At 53.9% G+C, this 16810-nt stretch overlaps 2 protein-coding genes across 9 annotated transcripts; one reads left to right on the forward strand and one right to left on the reverse strand.

The window, feature by feature from the left end:
- The first annotated feature begins 723 nt into the window (after window positions 1-723).
- Window positions 724-8545, forward strand: SNX22 (sorting nexin 22). Of its 8 annotated transcripts, none has more exons than XM_073799831.1 (10): window positions 724-856; window positions 3979-4073; window positions 4256-4356; window positions 4800-5007; window positions 5385-5468; window positions 5897-6001; window positions 6486-6580; window positions 6960-6992; window positions 7223-7290; window positions 7759-8545. In XM_073799831.1, exons 2-10 carry the CDS (start codon window positions 4068-4070, stop codon window positions 7878-7880), a joined length of 822 nt encoding a protein of 273 aa, XP_073655932.1. In that variant the 5' UTR covers window positions 724-856; window positions 3979-4067; the 3' UTR covers window positions 7881-8545. The 8 variants fall into 8 exon arrangements, with proteins under 8 accessions (XP_073655932.1, XP_073655931.1, XP_073655928.1 ...); XM_073799830.1 differs by lacking the exon at window positions 724-856 and adding an exon at window positions 1735-1869; XM_073799827.1 differs by lacking the exon at window positions 724-856 and adding an exon at window positions 1825-1948.
- PPIB (peptidylprolyl isomerase B) lies at window positions 8514-15119 on the reverse strand. Its single transcript, XM_033851792.2, has 5 exons — window positions 14941-15119; window positions 14102-14215; window positions 13095-13188; window positions 9601-9785; window positions 8514-8858 (listed from the first exon to the last, which is right to left on the reverse strand). Exons 1-5 carry the CDS (start codon window positions 15073-15075, stop codon window positions 8736-8738), a joined length of 651 nt encoding a protein of 216 aa, XP_033707683.1. The 5' UTR covers window positions 15076-15119; the 3' UTR covers window positions 8514-8735.
- Between the last annotated feature and the right edge of the window lie 1691 nt (window positions 15120-16810).

Below are 16810 nucleotides of genomic sequence, written 5' to 3' on the forward strand. Positions count from 1 at the left end.
GCAGCTCCCCCTGCTCTGGCCTTGCATCCTGTTGTCTGAAGCAGCTGAGCTGCCTCTGTCTTCTGGGCAAGAGGCGGGGGAGCTCCTAGGATTGACACTGCTGGCTGGAGCCTACCTGTCCCTTGGGAAGCCGGGCACCAGTCTAACGGGGGGTCAGACTTTGCTCTCAGGGCTCAGGCAGGACATGCTTGTCAGAGGTGCCTTCCTAACACAGCCCTTTCCACAGCCCACTTCTCCCTTCCTCACACCTCAGTTTCCTCATCTATAAAATGATGAATTTAGACTAGCTCAGTAATTTAAAATGTTGTGGCAGCAGAACTGATTTTTTAGACATCTGTACCAAAGTCCAATATACACAACATAAAAATTTTTATTTTGATTATTATTATTTCAAATTTATAAGATGTACTTATTAAGCAGTTAGTAAGTGCTCTGAGGCTGTTAGGATGAACAGGATGGTTGCTGATTTACACCAACCTGTGCTTCTAATTCATTCTCTTACCTGTTTTTGGTTGCACAATGAGAAAATCAGGAAAAGCCTGATCACAGAGTTAGTAGTTGGAGTAACTAATGTTTGTTTGTTTGTTTGTTTTTAAGCTAACCTTGCAACCTCAGGATACTGAAAAAGGAATAGAAGAATTTGCTTTTGTTGTTTCAGAGATGAATCATTAACAATATATTGGACGGACCATATGTAATTGGCAAAACCCCACAGTTTTGGCCTGCAAAAACAGCGAATTCGTATAATTCAGTCGAATAAGAATAGCTAATGTTTATTTCCTGTGTGCCAGGCCCCATGCCAAACACTTTGGAAGCATGATGTCACTTAGTCTACACACAACTCCCCGTGGTACAGGTAAGGACGCTGAGGCACGGGCATTGTCAAAGGTTGCCCTGGCGACCAGAACCTCCAACTCCAGCCCCCATCCCAGCAGTCCAGGCCCAGCCTTGCCCGGGGTTAATGGGGTTCCAGGTCAGTCCGCCTCCGCCCACCCGCGGGGAGGGGAAAGCGTCCAGTCTCTGTGCCCAGCGGCGCCCCTCTGCCCGCCCGAGGCCCAGGAGCTGTTTGTTTTCTTAACGGGGTTAACCAAACCTCCGGAACAGCGCCGGCCGCCCAGTAGAAGCCGAGCCGGTGAAAGGGGCTTTGTGTGAGGGCAGTGGAAGGCGAGGGCCGAGCCAGGGCGGAGACGCGGTCCAACCCACCCGCGCGCCCGCGACCAGGCGGCCCCAGGAGAGGGGGCGTGTCGGGGGTGGACACCTCTGCCCCCAGCCCTTCCTGCCCTCTGCTTGGCCCTTGATGCTCATCTCCAGGCTTCACGTCTGTACAGTGGGGCGAGAATGGCCCCCTCCCTGGCAGGGCTGGTGTGGGCGTCAAGAGACAGGTGTTTACAATGTGGCCCCCAACCAGGAGCATAAGCATCACCAGCGACCTTGTGGAAAACGCACTGGGTCAGACTCCACGCCAGGCCTATGCATTCGGAAAACCCCGGTTAGGGCCGTGTAATCTGAGACTGGAACTTAGATCACTGTTCACATACTGAGAGGGCCAATGTTTAAAGTATACAGAAAACAAACTTTTCCTTTGACTGTAATAACTGCTTTGGAGCGTACATCATGTCACGTGTTCCTCTTTACAGGAAAATATTCTCCATAAGTTGTTTTATCTCCCCAAAGACATAAATGTCTCCAGGTCAAGGATCTTGTTTTTCTTCATTTGGATCTTCACTCAGGTCTGAATGAAATGCTGTGGAATAAGGAGCTGCAGGTTTACTACCAAATGTTTTACGAGTCAGGTGCATCAAATCTCCCTCTATAAATGGGGATGAAAATGCATTGATTTGAGACTTCTCAGGAACAGCTGAAAATCAAGTCAGTGAATGAGGTGGATGATGGTCTTCAGAGAGAGAGAGAGAGAGAGAGAGCGAGAGATAAGAGTCTAACTCTGAAGGTAGGAAGAGGATTTCTGTTGTTATCCCTCTGCAGGCCTTCCTGTAACCCTTCAGCAACCCTGCTCCCTTCCTGCCTCTTTCCCAGGCCTTCCCTCCTCTCCCTAGCCTTTTCCCAACATCCCCCTCCCCCATTGATTCATACAGTCTTTCAATCAACAATGCTTCTTTTGAGCATCTACTACATGCTTGGCACCATGGTGGCAAAACCCTGACAAGAGACCATGCCCCTGGCTCACTGGTACTGAGTCTGGGGGCCGAGTTGGGGACACCAGGGAGAAACAATAAACAAACAGTAACAGTAATATTGGAATGAGTGCAGAGACAAGGTGCTATGATAGGATGGTCAGGAAGGAAGGTGTCTATGAGAAGGTGAGTTTTAGGCTAAGAATTAGAAGTTTTAGGCAAAGCCCACCAGGTGAAGAGTAAGGAAAAAGTGTTGCAGGGAGGGATTCCCTGGTGGCACAGTGGTTAAGAATCCACCTGCCAATGTAGGGGACACGGGTTTGATCCCTGGTCTGGGAAGATCCCACATGCCGCAGAGCAACTAAGCCCGTGCGCCACAACTACTGAGCCTGTGCTCTGGGGTCCACGAGCCACAACTACTGAGCCTGTGCACCACAACTACTGAAGCCCACGTGCCTGGAGCGCGTGCTCCACAACAAGAGAAGCCATCGCAGTGAGAAGCCCGCGCACCGCAACGGAAAGTAGCCCCCGCTCGCCGCAACTAGAGAAAGCCCGCACGCAGCAATGAAGCCCCAAGGCAGCCAAAAATAAATTTAAAAATTAAGAAAAACCCCACAAACCTTCTTAAAAAAAAAAGTGTTTCAGAGAGATGAAACAGTGAGTATAAATGTCCTGAGGCAGAAAGAGTTCGTTAGGTTTGAAGAACTGGAAGAATGTCGCTGTGGCTGGAGCCCCATGCATGAGAGGGTAGGAGAGAAAATGAGAGATGGGCTGGGTCATTTAGAGCTGTGTAGACTATGGTGGGGAGGGCGGGTTTTGTTTTAAGCACAACGTGAAGCCTTTGGATGGTTTTAAGCAGATGCCTCGACGGTCTGTGCTACTAGGTAGAGAGTAGACCTGTTACGAGGGAGACAGGCAAGGAAAAATGAGAGGTCCATTAGAAGATGTGGCAGTGTTCTGGGTGGTAGGAATAGAGACAGAGGCAGACCTTCATTAGGATGGGCGACCAAGTTTAGAGGTTTGAGGGTCCTAGAAGAGGACTCCCTGAACAGCAGACAAGGAGAGCAGGGTCCCTGACTGATGGGGCCCTAGAGAACAAGGGAGGTAATGAAACACCAGCACTTCTCCTCATGGTGGATCGTTTCCCTTCCAGGAGGTTTCAGCTTCCTGATTCTGAGGCCCCTGTGAGATGGAATTTGGCGGGGGGAAAGTGTGGAACATGGTATTGGTGAGACCTGCTTGCCCCCTTATGGGGTCATCCTCTCAGCCTCTCTCTGGGGGCAGAGCTGGGCATGGGGAGTTTCTGCTCCAGCTCAGAAACACCTCTGCACTAGCAAGGGAGGGAGGGAGTCAGTGGCCCCCCAACCCCAGCTCCTACGACAGGTTCTCTGCTCCTTCCCACCATCAAGCTTTCTGCTGGGGTGAGCTCTGGGAGGCAGGGGCCTCGCCTTCCTCCACTGCCCCCCAAGACTATCTGGGGAGGAGTCAGTGGAGTGGAGGCTTGTGCTGAATGGGAAAGCTCCCTTAGGCGGGTGGGGGAAGAGTGCTGAGAGGTAGGAGCAGAAGCCTCTCCCAGCACAGGAGGTGAGAGAGTTCTGGATTAAATCCCGTCACACACCCAGAAAGACTCTGCCAGAAGAGTGGGCAAGGGCAGCCTCGTGCCACCTCCCACAGTCCCTCTTCCCCATCCATTGCCCTGCATACCAACATCACCCACCTGTGTTTCCAGGATGAGCCCACAAACTACCATTTTCCTAATACCTACTCTGCTGAGGGCTTAGCAGGGATTATCTCACTCAGTTTTCGTACACTCTCCTGAAGGAGGCATATTATCTCAATTTTGCAGATGAGCACAGATCTACACAGTTGGGGAAACCCAAGCTGTCTGACCGCTAAAGCAGAGCCTCTGTCCCTACACTGCCTCTCTTCCGCCTGATGAAGGTTTGGGCTGAAAGATGATTGAAATGGAGGAATGGATTTTTAAAAGGAATGAATGGGGACTTCCCTGGTGGTCCAAAGGCTAAGAATCCGCCTTCCAGTGCAGGGGAGGTGGGTTTGATCCCTGATCTGGGAACTAAGATCCCACGGGCCGCGGGGCAACTAAGCCCGCACTCCACAACTAGAGAGACCGTGTGCTGCAACTAATGAGCCCGTGCGCTCTGGAGCCCACGCGCTGCAACAAAGAGCCTGCCTGCCGCAAAGAAGACCAGATGCAGCCAAATAAGTAAATATTTTTTAAAAAAATGAATGAATGGGGCCTACGAATGCTGGAGGAAGGGGGACATCAAAGCCAGAGTGCGTCCAAGCTTTACCCCAGGCCGCGCTCCCAGGGTCCACGTTGAAGGTGGAGGGAAGGAGATGGGGGTGCAGCCTGGTCCTGGGTAAGGGTGTGAGGAACGCAAGGAACGCCCCTGGTTGATCTGGGCCCAGCCTCCCTCCTTGCCAATGCCCACAGGGGCTTACAGTCCTTAGCAGGCGCTCGAATAAGAGCAGGTGAAATTTGGCTCTCCCGCATTCCTGTCAATCACTGGGGACTCGGTGAATGTGGACATGTTGACAAACAGATGGCTCTCTGCCGAAGGGTCTCCATGTACTGCGGCCCCACTAGGCTCAGTGGGCGGCGCCCGCCTCGCGCTAGCGGGCTCCAGCCTAATCAGCCCCTTGCAGGACCCGGCGGCGCTGGGGAACGCCCTGGGCGGGGCCAACGTGGGGGCGGGTCCCGCAGGCACGAGGAGGCGGGGTCGGCGACGCCGCGGTCTCTGGTCGGAGCGCGGAGAGTTCGGCTGCAAGCGGCGCGTGCATGCTGGAAGTTCGCATCCCGTCGGTGGGGCCCGAGGCCGAGGGGACCCGGCAGAGCCCCGAGAAAGGCCACATGGTGAGCGGGGGCAGTGGATGGGAAGGGGCGCGGGGACCCGCCGGATTTCCCTGCGTCAAATGTAATGCGGACCCCGCACCTCGGGTTCGGGGTCCGAGCGCGGCGGCCCAGGACGTCTGGGGACACGCTGCCGAGGGTCTCTGGGCCGCTTGGACTTGCCAGCCCCGCCGACGGCGGTCCCGGCTCCTGAGGGACTGACTGCACGGAACAGAGCCCCCCAGTGTGTGGGGACTTGGGAGGGTCCCTGGAGAGCAGCGGCGCTCCCAGGCCGCTTTGCGCCTCTGAGGGCGGAGGGTGGGTGCGTCGCCGGGAGCCGGTCCTGCTGCACCAACCCGCCAGGCCTCACGCGCACCCGGCTGCCCTCCCGCGCCCGCCAGGTGTTCCGAGTGGAGGTGCTGTACCACGGGCGCAGACACACCGTGCAGAGGCGCTACAGCGAGTTCCACGCGCTGCACAAACGGGTGAGGCTGCGCCCACCACCGACAGACCGACCCCGGCCCGGCTCCTTCCCAAGCCCTGAGAGGCAGGCAGACGAGCTGGCGGGCCCCAGCCTCTGCCACCCCCATTACCGGGCCCTAGAGAGCTCAGGTCGTGGGCACAGACCTCCCTGCGGGCTGCGGAACGCGCGCAAAGGGTTAGGTCCCACGTGCTGCCCGTGCCCCTGCGCGGCTGGCCTGGCGTCGGGCGTCTTGGGGGCGGACGGGGTTGTTGAGGGCGCCTCTCGCCCTTGTCCCAACCACTGCTCACCACGCGGGCGTGTCTCAGAGTACAGCCTGAAGTTTGGGGGTGTGGGTGGCAGGGAGGACTGGGGAGGGCTCTTGGCTAGGATGAAGTGAGCTTGAGGGCTCAATCGGGATGCTGTGATCGCACTGTGGTAACCTCCTGGCAGATCAAGAAACTGTCCAAAGTGCCCGACTTCCCCTCGAAACGCCTGCCCAACTGGAGGACCAGAGGACTGGAGCAGCGGCGGCAGAGCTTGGAGGCCTATATCCAGGTGTGTGTGGGTCTCACTCTGTTGCCTCTCAGCCTGCTGGACCAGAGGTGTGACACCGGCAGAGAGGTGCGGGGGACTGGGGTGAAGGGGACCTACATTTTGGCCATGTTCTAGTACTTCATCCCTCTCTGAATTGGTAGGATTGAGTGAGGTAACCAGGAGGCAGATAGTCCCAGTTAAATGAAGGCTAGCTCTCTTTCTCCAGGGTGAGATCCTGTGCTGCCCTCCTGATAAGGGTGGAGATCCTTCCCCCCCTCTCCCACACGGTTATGCCCAATTGCAGGCCAGGCAGGCTTCGTGGGCCAATCTGTATAGTCACCCAGGGCCAGTGCTCAGAAGGGCCCTAGCTTGGTTTAATGCTCTGCTCTGGCTGTCTTGAAATTCTTTATCATTTTGGAAGGGCCCACGTGTTTTCAATTTGCACCAGGCTCTGCGTATTACACAGCTGAATCTGATTACAGGTTGCCTCTGTTCTCTTCTCCAGGGCATCCTATACTTGAACCAGGATGTGCCCAAGGAACTACTGGAATTCCTGAGTCTTCGCCACTTGCCCATAGTCCCCAAGGCCAGCAGCTGGGGGTGAGCATCTCTAGAGGCGCTTGGCATGAGAGGGGCCCCAGTGTTGTGGGGACAGGGGCTCTCTGCAGCCAGCAGGTGAGGAAAGGTTTTAGAGGTCAAGCCCCTTTCCTTCTTGTATCTGCCAGGCCCTAGCCTGGTTCTTCCTCTTTAAGACACACCTCCCCAGTAGGCTTTCTTGACCCCTGTGGAGGGGCTGTTTTCTGAAGAGCCTTGGCTACCCCGGGTGCCTCCCGAGCTGAGTTTGTTACAAATAGAAGCAGCAGTCCCCTGGGAGGTGAAATTCTGGGCTTCTGCATCTCCACCCCTGCCACACGCCCCCCACCCCCACCCCCCACCCCGGGCATCCCCAGGCAGCTCACAGCCTCTCTCTTCTTTTCAGCGCCCTGGGGGAGTTCCTGCCCGGCAACAGCAGGCAAGTCCAAGTCCCTGTCTGCACTGGGTTCCTGCTGCCCCCTCGTGGCCATACGCCAGGGCCTGAAGCCTCTGGCCTGTCCCCATGCTCCGGGTTTTCATGTTGTTGCCTCCTGAGCCCACTTCCCACTTTTCCTGTGTGGGTCCTTGGTGATCTCAGTCCTTAGTCTCCACCCAACCTGACACTTTTCTGTTTCCCCCTCCACTGTTCATGACCCCTTTTCTTCCCAGCTCACAGCTGTACCGCCGGCCTGTTATCAGCTTCTGCATGGATCCTTATATTTGCATCCCATCCCCAGGTGAGGAGGTGCCTCTGACCCATAATCCACACTTAGGGCCCAGGTACCAGGGTGGGAGTGAGGGTGAAGTTGCTATTTCTCAGCTCGCAGGACCCCTAGGCAGCATCTCCCTCCTACTGCCCCCCTTTGGGGCCACACCTCCCTGCTGTTCCTGTGCCCCTGTAGCCTGCTTTGTATTTTCCTCCAGGAAGTAGACATGGTGAAATGAGCTTGGCTCCCCTGGTCTCCATTCTTTAGCAGCCTGGCTTAACCAAGATGTGAACAGAATGTGAACTGGGAATGCCAAGGCCTCATTTGAGGTGGCCAGCTGCTACCTGCTGCCTTGGCAGGGACCCCTGTTCTCGGGGAACAGGGGGTGCTGAGCCTATGAGCAGGAGCTCAGGGAGCTGCAGGCCTGCAGCCAGGCCCACCCCACTTCCTCTTGCCCTGAAGCCCCTACCCCTTACTCCTGTTTTCCTTCTGTCCTAGAGCCTCTGCCCAACGTGGTGGTGAACGGTGTGCTCCAGGGCCTCTATGGCTTCAGCGCCAGCACAGCTAAAGCCCAGCCAGAAGCTGCGTGTCACCCTGCTCCAGTGCCACCGATGCCCTGACCAGTCCAGAGGGCTTTAGGCCACCTGCCAGGACAGTCATGGACCTCAGTCCTCTGAAAGGGACATGGGCTGGGTCAGCCTTGGCCTGGACCCCGGACTCACCACCCTCCACTCCTCCAGGCTCAGAACTCAGCTGCACTGGTGTCTGAGGTGGTAGGATCCTGCACTCCTAGAGCCCAGGGGCCAGGGTGGGGACAACAGAGGATAGGGAATAAAGGGAGAATTCCTTTAGAATGTTCATAGCCCACCAGTTTGGAGGTGGGCTATGAAAAGGTACAGGTGTATTCCTTTACCTACATCAGGAGAAAGGCATGGCGGGGACATGCAAAGGTTGAGGCACAGTGGCTAGCCAAGTTCAGAAGCAAGGGGCAAAAACTCCTGCTTGACATTTTGTGCGTAGCACATTTTTCTGTGAATGCCCAGATCTGTTTCCCCCTGCCCTCCCAGACTTGTGTGGCCAGTTGGAAATGTCTGGTTTGTGTTCATCTCTCCCTCATTTCTGGAGGGAAAGGGTTCAGGCCGGAACCCGAGGAGGGGACAGGCACCACTGCCACAGGAGCCCCAGACGGGCTGGCACTGGACTTAGGGTCGGGTGGGGGTGCCGGAGGCCCCAGAACCCAGCCCATACGCAGATTATAAAAAAACACCTTTTTTTTAATCGGTCAGTGTTTGTTGGTAGGAGTTTGTTACAAAACTGGGCCCGCGGGCCCGCAGAATGTGGGGGGAGGGGTCCGCTCCGTCAGACGCCAGCACTACGGCCAGTGCAGCATGGAGCCCTGTGGCGGGCTGTCTTCACCCCAGGAGGGCAACAGGGCCACACAGACAGTCGCTCAAAGGGAAGAGGTCCCTGGGGCCCTACTCCTTGGCGATGGCAAAGGGCTTCTCCACTTCGATCTTGCCACAGTCTGCGATCGTCACGTCCTTCAGAGGCCTGTCCCGACCGTCTGTCTTGGTGCTCTCCACCTTACGCACTACATCCTGGGGAGGAAGGCAGAGTGTCAGGCGGTCTGCTGGTCGAGGGAGATGGGCCCCAGCGTGTGGCCGCGAGGGCTGAAACCTGCACGTGATGAACAGCGTAGAAACCACGAGGCACCAAAATCCTAAGGGCATCGTGGCCGGGCGCCAGCCCAGGGCAAGTAGAACCCAGATTTGACAACAGGAGGATGCAGTAGTTTCGATCCTCTGAAGTATGACCCAGGCTGGGCTAGGGGTGAGGAGGGGGCGGCTGGGGAGAGGGTGCCAAGAGGCTTCTCCGGGACAGCCTGTTTGGCTGGGCCCTGTACAACTGATGGTGGTGCCAGGACATGCCCGACTGAATAACGGGATGGAGGGTCCTCAATTGTGCAGCCTCACCGAGACCTCCTGGCCGGCCTCTGCCTGGGGCCTGGAGGGATTTAGAACTTGGAGGCAGGACTTCCCTGGCGGCCCAGTGGTTAAGACTCTGTGCTTCCATAGCAGGAGGCACGGGTTCGATCCCTGGTCGGGGAACTAAGATCCCGCACGCTAGACGGCATGACCAAAAAAAAAAAAAGAACTCGGGGGCATAGAGAGAGAGGCTGTTTAGTCTCAATTCCCCCCAGGTTTGTAGAAATAAACACTGGTCAGAATCTGTACATTCCCTTCTGGGAAAGGGATAAAATATATGGATCCCCTGCCCTGGGGTCTGTGTCAGATCCCTGGTCAGGGTTGCCCAGGGTTAGTCCCTCCCCCGCAAACTCACCATGCCCTCTAGAACTTTGCCGAACACTACATGCTTGCCATCTAACCAGGCTGTCTTGACCGTCGTGATGAAGAACTGGGAGCCATTGGTGTCTTTGCCTGCGTTGGCCATGCTTACCCAGCCAGGGCCATAGTGTTTCAGCTTGAAGTTCTCATCAGGGAAGCGTTCACCGTAGATGCTCTTCCCTGGGAAGAAAGAGTAGGTCAGGGGAGCTGGGGGAGCCCCAACGAAGCAGATCTTAAGGGCAAGGATTCCAGAGGCTGAACCTGTCCCCCGTGCCAGGCCAGGCTCCAGTGGAGTACAAGGACGTACAAGCTGTTCCCTTCCTACCCTCTGGCCCTGGAGCCAAACCATACTGACAGCCCAAGTGGGACATGAGGCCAGGATGATTTAGTGAATAGCTCACACAATGATTACTTTGAGAATATAGTTTTATGACTTTCAAATAAGGCACATATTAAAAACTACCTTGGCTGTGGCCTGCGAGGCCTTCCATGGGTACTTGCTTTAGTGGAGGGAGGTGCTGTGCAGGATGCAGGGGAGGTAAGAACCCTCCAGAAAAGGAGGACTAGGGCTTCCCTGGTGGCGCAGTGGTTGAGAGTCCGCCTGCCAATGCAGGGGACACGGGTTTGTGCCCCGGTCCGGGAAGATCCCACATGCCGCGGAGCGGCTGGGCCCGTGAGCCATGGCCACTGAGGCTGCGTGTCCGGAGCCTGTGCTCCGCAACGGGAGAGGCCACAACAGTGAGAGGCCCGTGTACCGCAAAAAAAAAAAAAAAAGACTGCTGTGGCTGACGAGCTTTTCTTCCTAAGAGCACAAACGATACTGAGGACACTCCAAAGCAGGAAGAGAGATGAGTGGGGAGGGGCAGGGAGAAGCAAAAGAGAGGGGCCGCCATTTGAGTTCTGGAAAGTCAAGAGCTTCTTATCAACGCATGAACCAAAATAAAAGGTGGCTCTGAGTGTGTGTACTGTGTCTGTCTGTGGAGGGTCTGTGGCCGGCATACAAGATAGTGGAGCCAAGAGGATCTCTACCCCATTCCAGAGATCCTAACCTAAGTTCCCAAGGCTGGTTCCAGGAGAAATACTGCAAAATACGGCACCCTTCTTTGTCCCGGTCCTCTCCTAGATATTCACACTGTGCACTAGAGGCCCCAAGAAACCCAGCAACAAAGAAGTAATTCTCATTTTGTTTTACCCAACACCTTTCAAACTTATTTGTGTACGAAACCTTTTTCCTCTTCAATACACGTATTTTCATCCTGTGGTTCCCAGAGTGGAACCAGGTTGGGAAGCTGTCCTAGACTGATGCTGAGGAGGTATTTCTGATTGTACAGTAAGTGGGAAGTTTGAAAATCACCTGGCCAGGAAGGACTCAACCAGACAGATAAGGAGATTGGGGAGCCTCTTTACATCAGTTTTATATTACTTGTTCTACTTCACCAGGAGATCACGGCGCTGTGACTTGGGGTGTTTTCTAACAGCATGACAAGGAAGACTTGTTCCCCTTTCCTATCAAAGAGAGAATAGTTTTGGAGGGGAGTAGTGGGACCAAATAAAGCAATTTTAATTTGTAATGTGAAATGCGAAAAATAAAACTGTCAACTCTTTTAGTTTTTTTTTAAGAAAAGAGGATTCCCATGTGAGAATCCTCTTTGTGCATCTCAGTGAACTGCAGGAATTCAACTACTGCTGCTATCCAGAAAATTCCCAAGTCTATATCCTTAGCTCCAATCACTTTACCAAGATATAAGGAGTCCCAAACTTAAACGGATAGTGAAGGTTTTAAACTCAACATACTTTGTCATCTTTCTCTCCAGACTTCAGTTATTCTTTTGACATTTGTTTCCTCCGCACATTGTCAGTGTTGTCCTCACCCCCATCACGGATCATCCTTTTCTCCCATTCCTGCTACCCCCGCTGCAATCACGGCTAGTGCTCAGAGTGGGAACAGTGTGCCAGAGGGCTGGTGCGAGCATGAGAAACATAAAAAACCCACCCTGTAAGGCAGGAGCTAAGAGCCCCATTTCAAAGATGAAGAAACCGAGGTACAGAGGTTAAAGGCACCCCAGCTGTGAAGTAGCAGAACTGGAATTCAAACCAAGGTGGTCTGGCTCTCGAATCTCTGCTCTTACCCACTAGGTATCCTCCCTGGGTTCAGGCCCACATCGCCCGACGCAGGGGCAGCTGCACCAACACCCCTGCCAGTCTGCTTCTCCTGTGTCCATGTCCTGAATCTGCCACATTATTATCCCTCAAACTCCTTTGCGATCAGGCCTTGCTCCCATTCAAGTCTTCAGCGGATCCTCACTCCGTGGAGGACAAAGCCCTGGGTCCCTGGCCTGGCCACGGCCCGCCACTCTGGGTTCCCGGTGGGAGCTTCACTTCCATCCTCCTGACCCCACCTTTGGCCAAGTTCCTGCCGCAGACCAGACCTGAGCTCACGCCTTAACCCTGCCTCTTCCCTGCCCATGCAAATTCTCCCCAGCCAGATCTGTCCCCGCTCAAATCTGTCCTCACGTTTACGAGGCCATTTCCTGATCACCTTGGCGCAAAGTGAGTCCTTTACTTGTCAGCACTTTGACGACGGCTGACTTTACTTACCACTCGCTGGGCACTACGCCCTCAACATCTCACCTCACCCTCCCAGCACCCACAACTCTTGCCACTTACTCTACAGAAGAGGAAACTGAGGTTCAGAGGACTCACATGCCTGAGGTCACAAAGTAAGAAGGTGGCAGACACCCAACTGTGTGTGACTCCACGATTACAGTGCTTTTGTATCACGTCTGCTTTGTCTTTGTCGTCCAGCTAGCTATGACTTACATCTTGTATTATGTCACTTTCATAGTGTTTTCTCCTCGTTCTTCCCACCTCGACGATAAACCACTTGAGGACAGAGCCTGAGCCCTAAAAGCTGTGTTACAGCCCATTTGTGACTTTTCAGGTACTGGAAGTGAAAGGGAGTTGCCGTCCCACTGGTTTTTGCATCCTCAGCACCCACCACAGAGCCTGGCCCAGTAAATACTGATCGGTGGGGTGAGCTGCAGCTGTGTCTAAAGGAACCGCAGGCTGTGCACCCAAGTGTGGTGAGACCTGTTGGTTAGTCCAGGCTGTCTGTGTGTCCTACTGTACAAGTAGCGCAGGTGAGACTGCCAGCTCTTGTCAAGTGGTCTCTGGGGGGAGACTGCCAAGGAGAGCAATTTCTCCCACCCTTGCTGGGGCTTCCAAGGCCGCCCACACAAGCTTTGCATGCCTGACCTAGAATCACCTACAGGTGTTTCACTTTGCTCCTCCCCACCCCCACCCCACAGGGCGTACTGCGAGGCAAGTCACCGAGGCTGTAGGCCTGGATCAGTTGGTCTGCCAGCTGCGCGAGATTCTCTTCTGTCCACCTGAAACCCATTCCTCCCTCTCCTTTGTACTGGGTTCCCTGGCCCTCCCACCTTGGGGGCTGCACTGACAGACCCCTCTGCCCAGAGGATTTGAGGTTACCTCCAGTGCCATCTCCCCGGGTGAAGTCTCCACCCTGGATCATGAAGTCCTTGATCACACGATGGAATTTGCTGTCTTTGTAGCCAAATCCTTTCTAGAAAAAGGGATGAGAAGGTGAGAAGGTGGCATGAGGCACCAGGCAGACATTAAATAGGCCCTGCAGGAACCCAGCCCACAACAACAACTGCTCACAGAAGAGAAACCCCTGCTGGCAGATTCATCCGTCAACGTGCCACTGGGTGACCAGTAATCAAAGGCCAGGCCTGGCGCACACAGATCCAGGAAAGGCTATAAGACCGCACATTTCCTCTGCCTTTATACAATTCTACTTCATACATAATGCCTCCACCTTTCCCCTCTCGGTTTTTCCTAATCTAATCATAGGGAGAGAAGCAAGAAAACTGACCAAAAAAAAAAAAAAGTTACCTGCTGACCCAATGGGAAGTTGGAATACAGACTTTCTTTTTTTTTTCTGTATGCGGGCCTCTCACTGTTGCGGCCTCTCCCATTGCGGAGCACAGGCTCCGGACACACAGGCTCAGCGGCCATGGCTCACGGGCCCAGCCGCTCCGCGGCATGTGGGATCTTCCTGGACCGGGGCACGAACCCGTGTCCCCTGCATCGGCAGGCAGACTCAACCACTGCGCCACCAGGGAAGCCCCAGACTTTCTTAAATGGAGCATTCATTTCCTTAAAACCTGGAAAGCTCTGGGCCCCTCACTCTGGTGCAGAGACCACAAACTAGTTTCCCTGGATGTTTTCTTTGGTTACTGCAACGTCTCAAAGATGAAAAATTTTCTCAAAAAAAAAGAATTCTAATTCTGGATTTAGTTAAAAAAAACGGAGAAGATATGATAATCCTGGGTTCCCAGTGCCAGAGAGCATAGCTGGTACTCCGTGACGGCCACTGCTATGGGTGGGCCACGCTCTGCAGTTCAGTTTGCCGCCAACCCTACTTGCCAACTCCGCTGCCTGTGAGCTTGGCTACCTCCGCTCTAGCCACTTACCTCTCCTGTAGCCAAGGCCACAAAATTATCCACTGTTTTTGGAACAGTTTTTCCAAAGAGACCGATGACCACCCGGCCTATATCTTCATCTCCAATTCGCAAGTCAAAGTACACCTGAGGAAAAAGACAATTTCAAACTTAGCCTCTTAAAAGGGTCTTTCCTAGGGAACCGAGGGCCCAAGAAGCTACCCGGAGGATGCGAGAAAACAGACCCATATTTTAAGAGCAGTTTCTGAATCTGATTTTGGTGGCGACAAAAACCCCATGAGAATCTAATGAAAGCTCCATTTGTTTACACTCTCCTTAGACTACAGGGTAACAACCTTTGCTCTAAATAAATAATGGGCCCAGATTCTAAAACTTAACATCAAAACACCATAAAGATGGGAGCCTAAGCACACCACTCAGGTGTAAACTATTACATTGCTGTGCTTTGTAAATGAAGTGGCTAAAATCTGGCCTACGTAGAGAAAAGACCGGCAATCTGGCAGGCGTGATCTTTCACCATTTCCTCAGCACTGTTGGGTATCTGCAAATAGGCAGCTCTGAGTCTGCAACGCCGGCCCCAGCTAGGCATCCTGGGCGCCAACGCCTGGGTCAGGGCTGGGCTCTCGGGGAGGGTCCGGGTCATTCTCCAATCTGAATGGGGGAGGACGACCCAGGCGCCAAGAGGCCACGACAGGGAAACTAGGGAGGGGCAGAGCCAAGGCCGAGGACGCCCAGGCCCGAGCTCTGGGACCCGAAATGCCTCGGACATGTGTGACCAGAGGCGCCAAGGCCGGAACCCAGGCGGCGGAGGGCAGGCCTCGCCAGGCAGGTCTGGAGACGGGAGGCTGGACCTTAACAGTGACTTTGGGTCCCTTCTTCTTCTCATCTGCAGCAGAAGGTCCAGGCAACAGCAGGAAGAGGACGGAGCCCACGATGAGGGCGGCGACGAAGAGCACCTTCATGTTCCGCTCCGAGAACCGCAGCATCCACCGGGAGAAGCTAGCGCGGGCCTTGCTGCCGAGGCTGGAGGAGGGTAGGGGCGCGGCGACGTGGGCCCGGCTCCTCCACCGAGCGCAGCCGGGGGGAACCGGGGCTCCTGCAGGCCTCCTAGCGGGAGGCAGGCCCCATTTCCCCCTCTGGTTGGGCGCCAGATGGTAGGTCCCCCTGGGGGGCGGAGCCCGGCTCGCTGACTGGGCGGGCGGAGACGCGGGCTCGTGGGTGGCTGCCACGTTACTGTGGCCTCATTGGCTTCACAGCTCGTCGACGCCCACCAACAGGAAGGGGATGAGCGGAAGGCGACGCCCTCTCCAAGAGCCCCGGATTGGGCTTCTGAAGAGGCTACCAGCCCAAGCGGAGAGACCCCATGGCCCGCCGCGCTTTTGTGGGCGTGGAAGTCGTTTGGCAGGTGGTGACCGAGGCTTTAGGTTAGGAAGTCTGTGGATGGGGCTGAAGACACTTGTCGTTGTCCGTATTGGGCCAGTCAAGGGTTAGTCACACCGAACTGGGTTTAAATGTGATAGCCTCCAAAAACTCAGGACACGTTTATGCCTACCCAGAGTATATAACCTTATACAGCTCCGTCTGTCTTGCAAAACTTGCTTCAAAACCCACTTCCTTTTGACTTAATCCCTGTCACTGTCCTTTTTTCTCTCCCTTCTCTAATCTTACTGTGCTTACTGCTGTATAGTCAACGCACACTATTGTATACTCTGGTTCTTAACTTCCTTTTTTTACCTGTTTTCCTAAGCAACTACATTTTAAATTTTTTATTTATTTATTTTGGTGAGAAACGGACTGTTGCTCTTACTTTGTATACAGCTCCCCCAACTGCTGCAGGGCTAAGTGCTCAACAAATGCTGGATGGAACAGCCGTCACGTTGGCACTGAGGTGGGAAATAATATCTGCAAGGGTCTGAGGTTGAGTCCTTCTTTTCTAGAAACCTCCCGGAAGGTCAGGAGTAGTCGTCAGATGCGCCCCAGCAGTATTTCAGGGCTCCGAAGACGCTTGTTCCCAACAGTCCGCAACATATATACTTCAGTACTGCAAGTCTAAAACACACACACACACCCAAAATTGCCACTGACATCTTTCTAAAGCTCGGAACCATGGCATTATTAAATGTCTTTAATTTTCAAAGATTAACTTTACAGAAATTCCTGGTCTTCACAGCCCAGATTGTAGGTAGACATGGCTCCATTTCTATAGTCGAACTTGGCAATTTGGTCTCTATATAAGGTGCCGACCTGAGTTTGAGGTTATGCATGGCCACTGACATTACCTCGTCCTTCCTTACACTGAGGTCACTGCAGGCGGACTGCAGAGCTTCAACAGACAGTTCTCTCAAATAAATGCAAATAACATTTGCTGTTTCTAATTCTCACACCTCAATCCAGACCACCTCTCAATGAGGTGGTGGTTCTTCTACGTAAAACTGTTGCACTGAGAAAGATGATCTTTCAACCCCCTCTTCCTCTCCTCCTTCATTTTTTGGGTCTCTTAAGCCTCTTTCCCCACTCACTGGTCTCACACTGCCCACACTGAGAAAATTGTTTACCAAGCTATGTTTTCAAAGTAGCCTTCTCCACATGAGGAACTAATTAATGCTAAAACTAATTAATGCTAAAACAGCATTAATGAAAAAAAATAAGCTTGACGGATACAGTGTTCTCAATATGAAGTTTTTCTATCATGATGATTTTTTAAAAAAATATTTGGCTGCA

Source organism: Tursiops truncatus, chromosome 2, assembly GCF_011762595.2.
Source record: "Tursiops truncatus isolate mTurTru1 chromosome 2, mTurTru1.mat.Y, whole genome shotgun sequence".
Lineage (NCBI taxonomy): Eukaryota > Metazoa > Chordata > Mammalia > Artiodactyla > Delphinidae > Tursiops > Tursiops truncatus.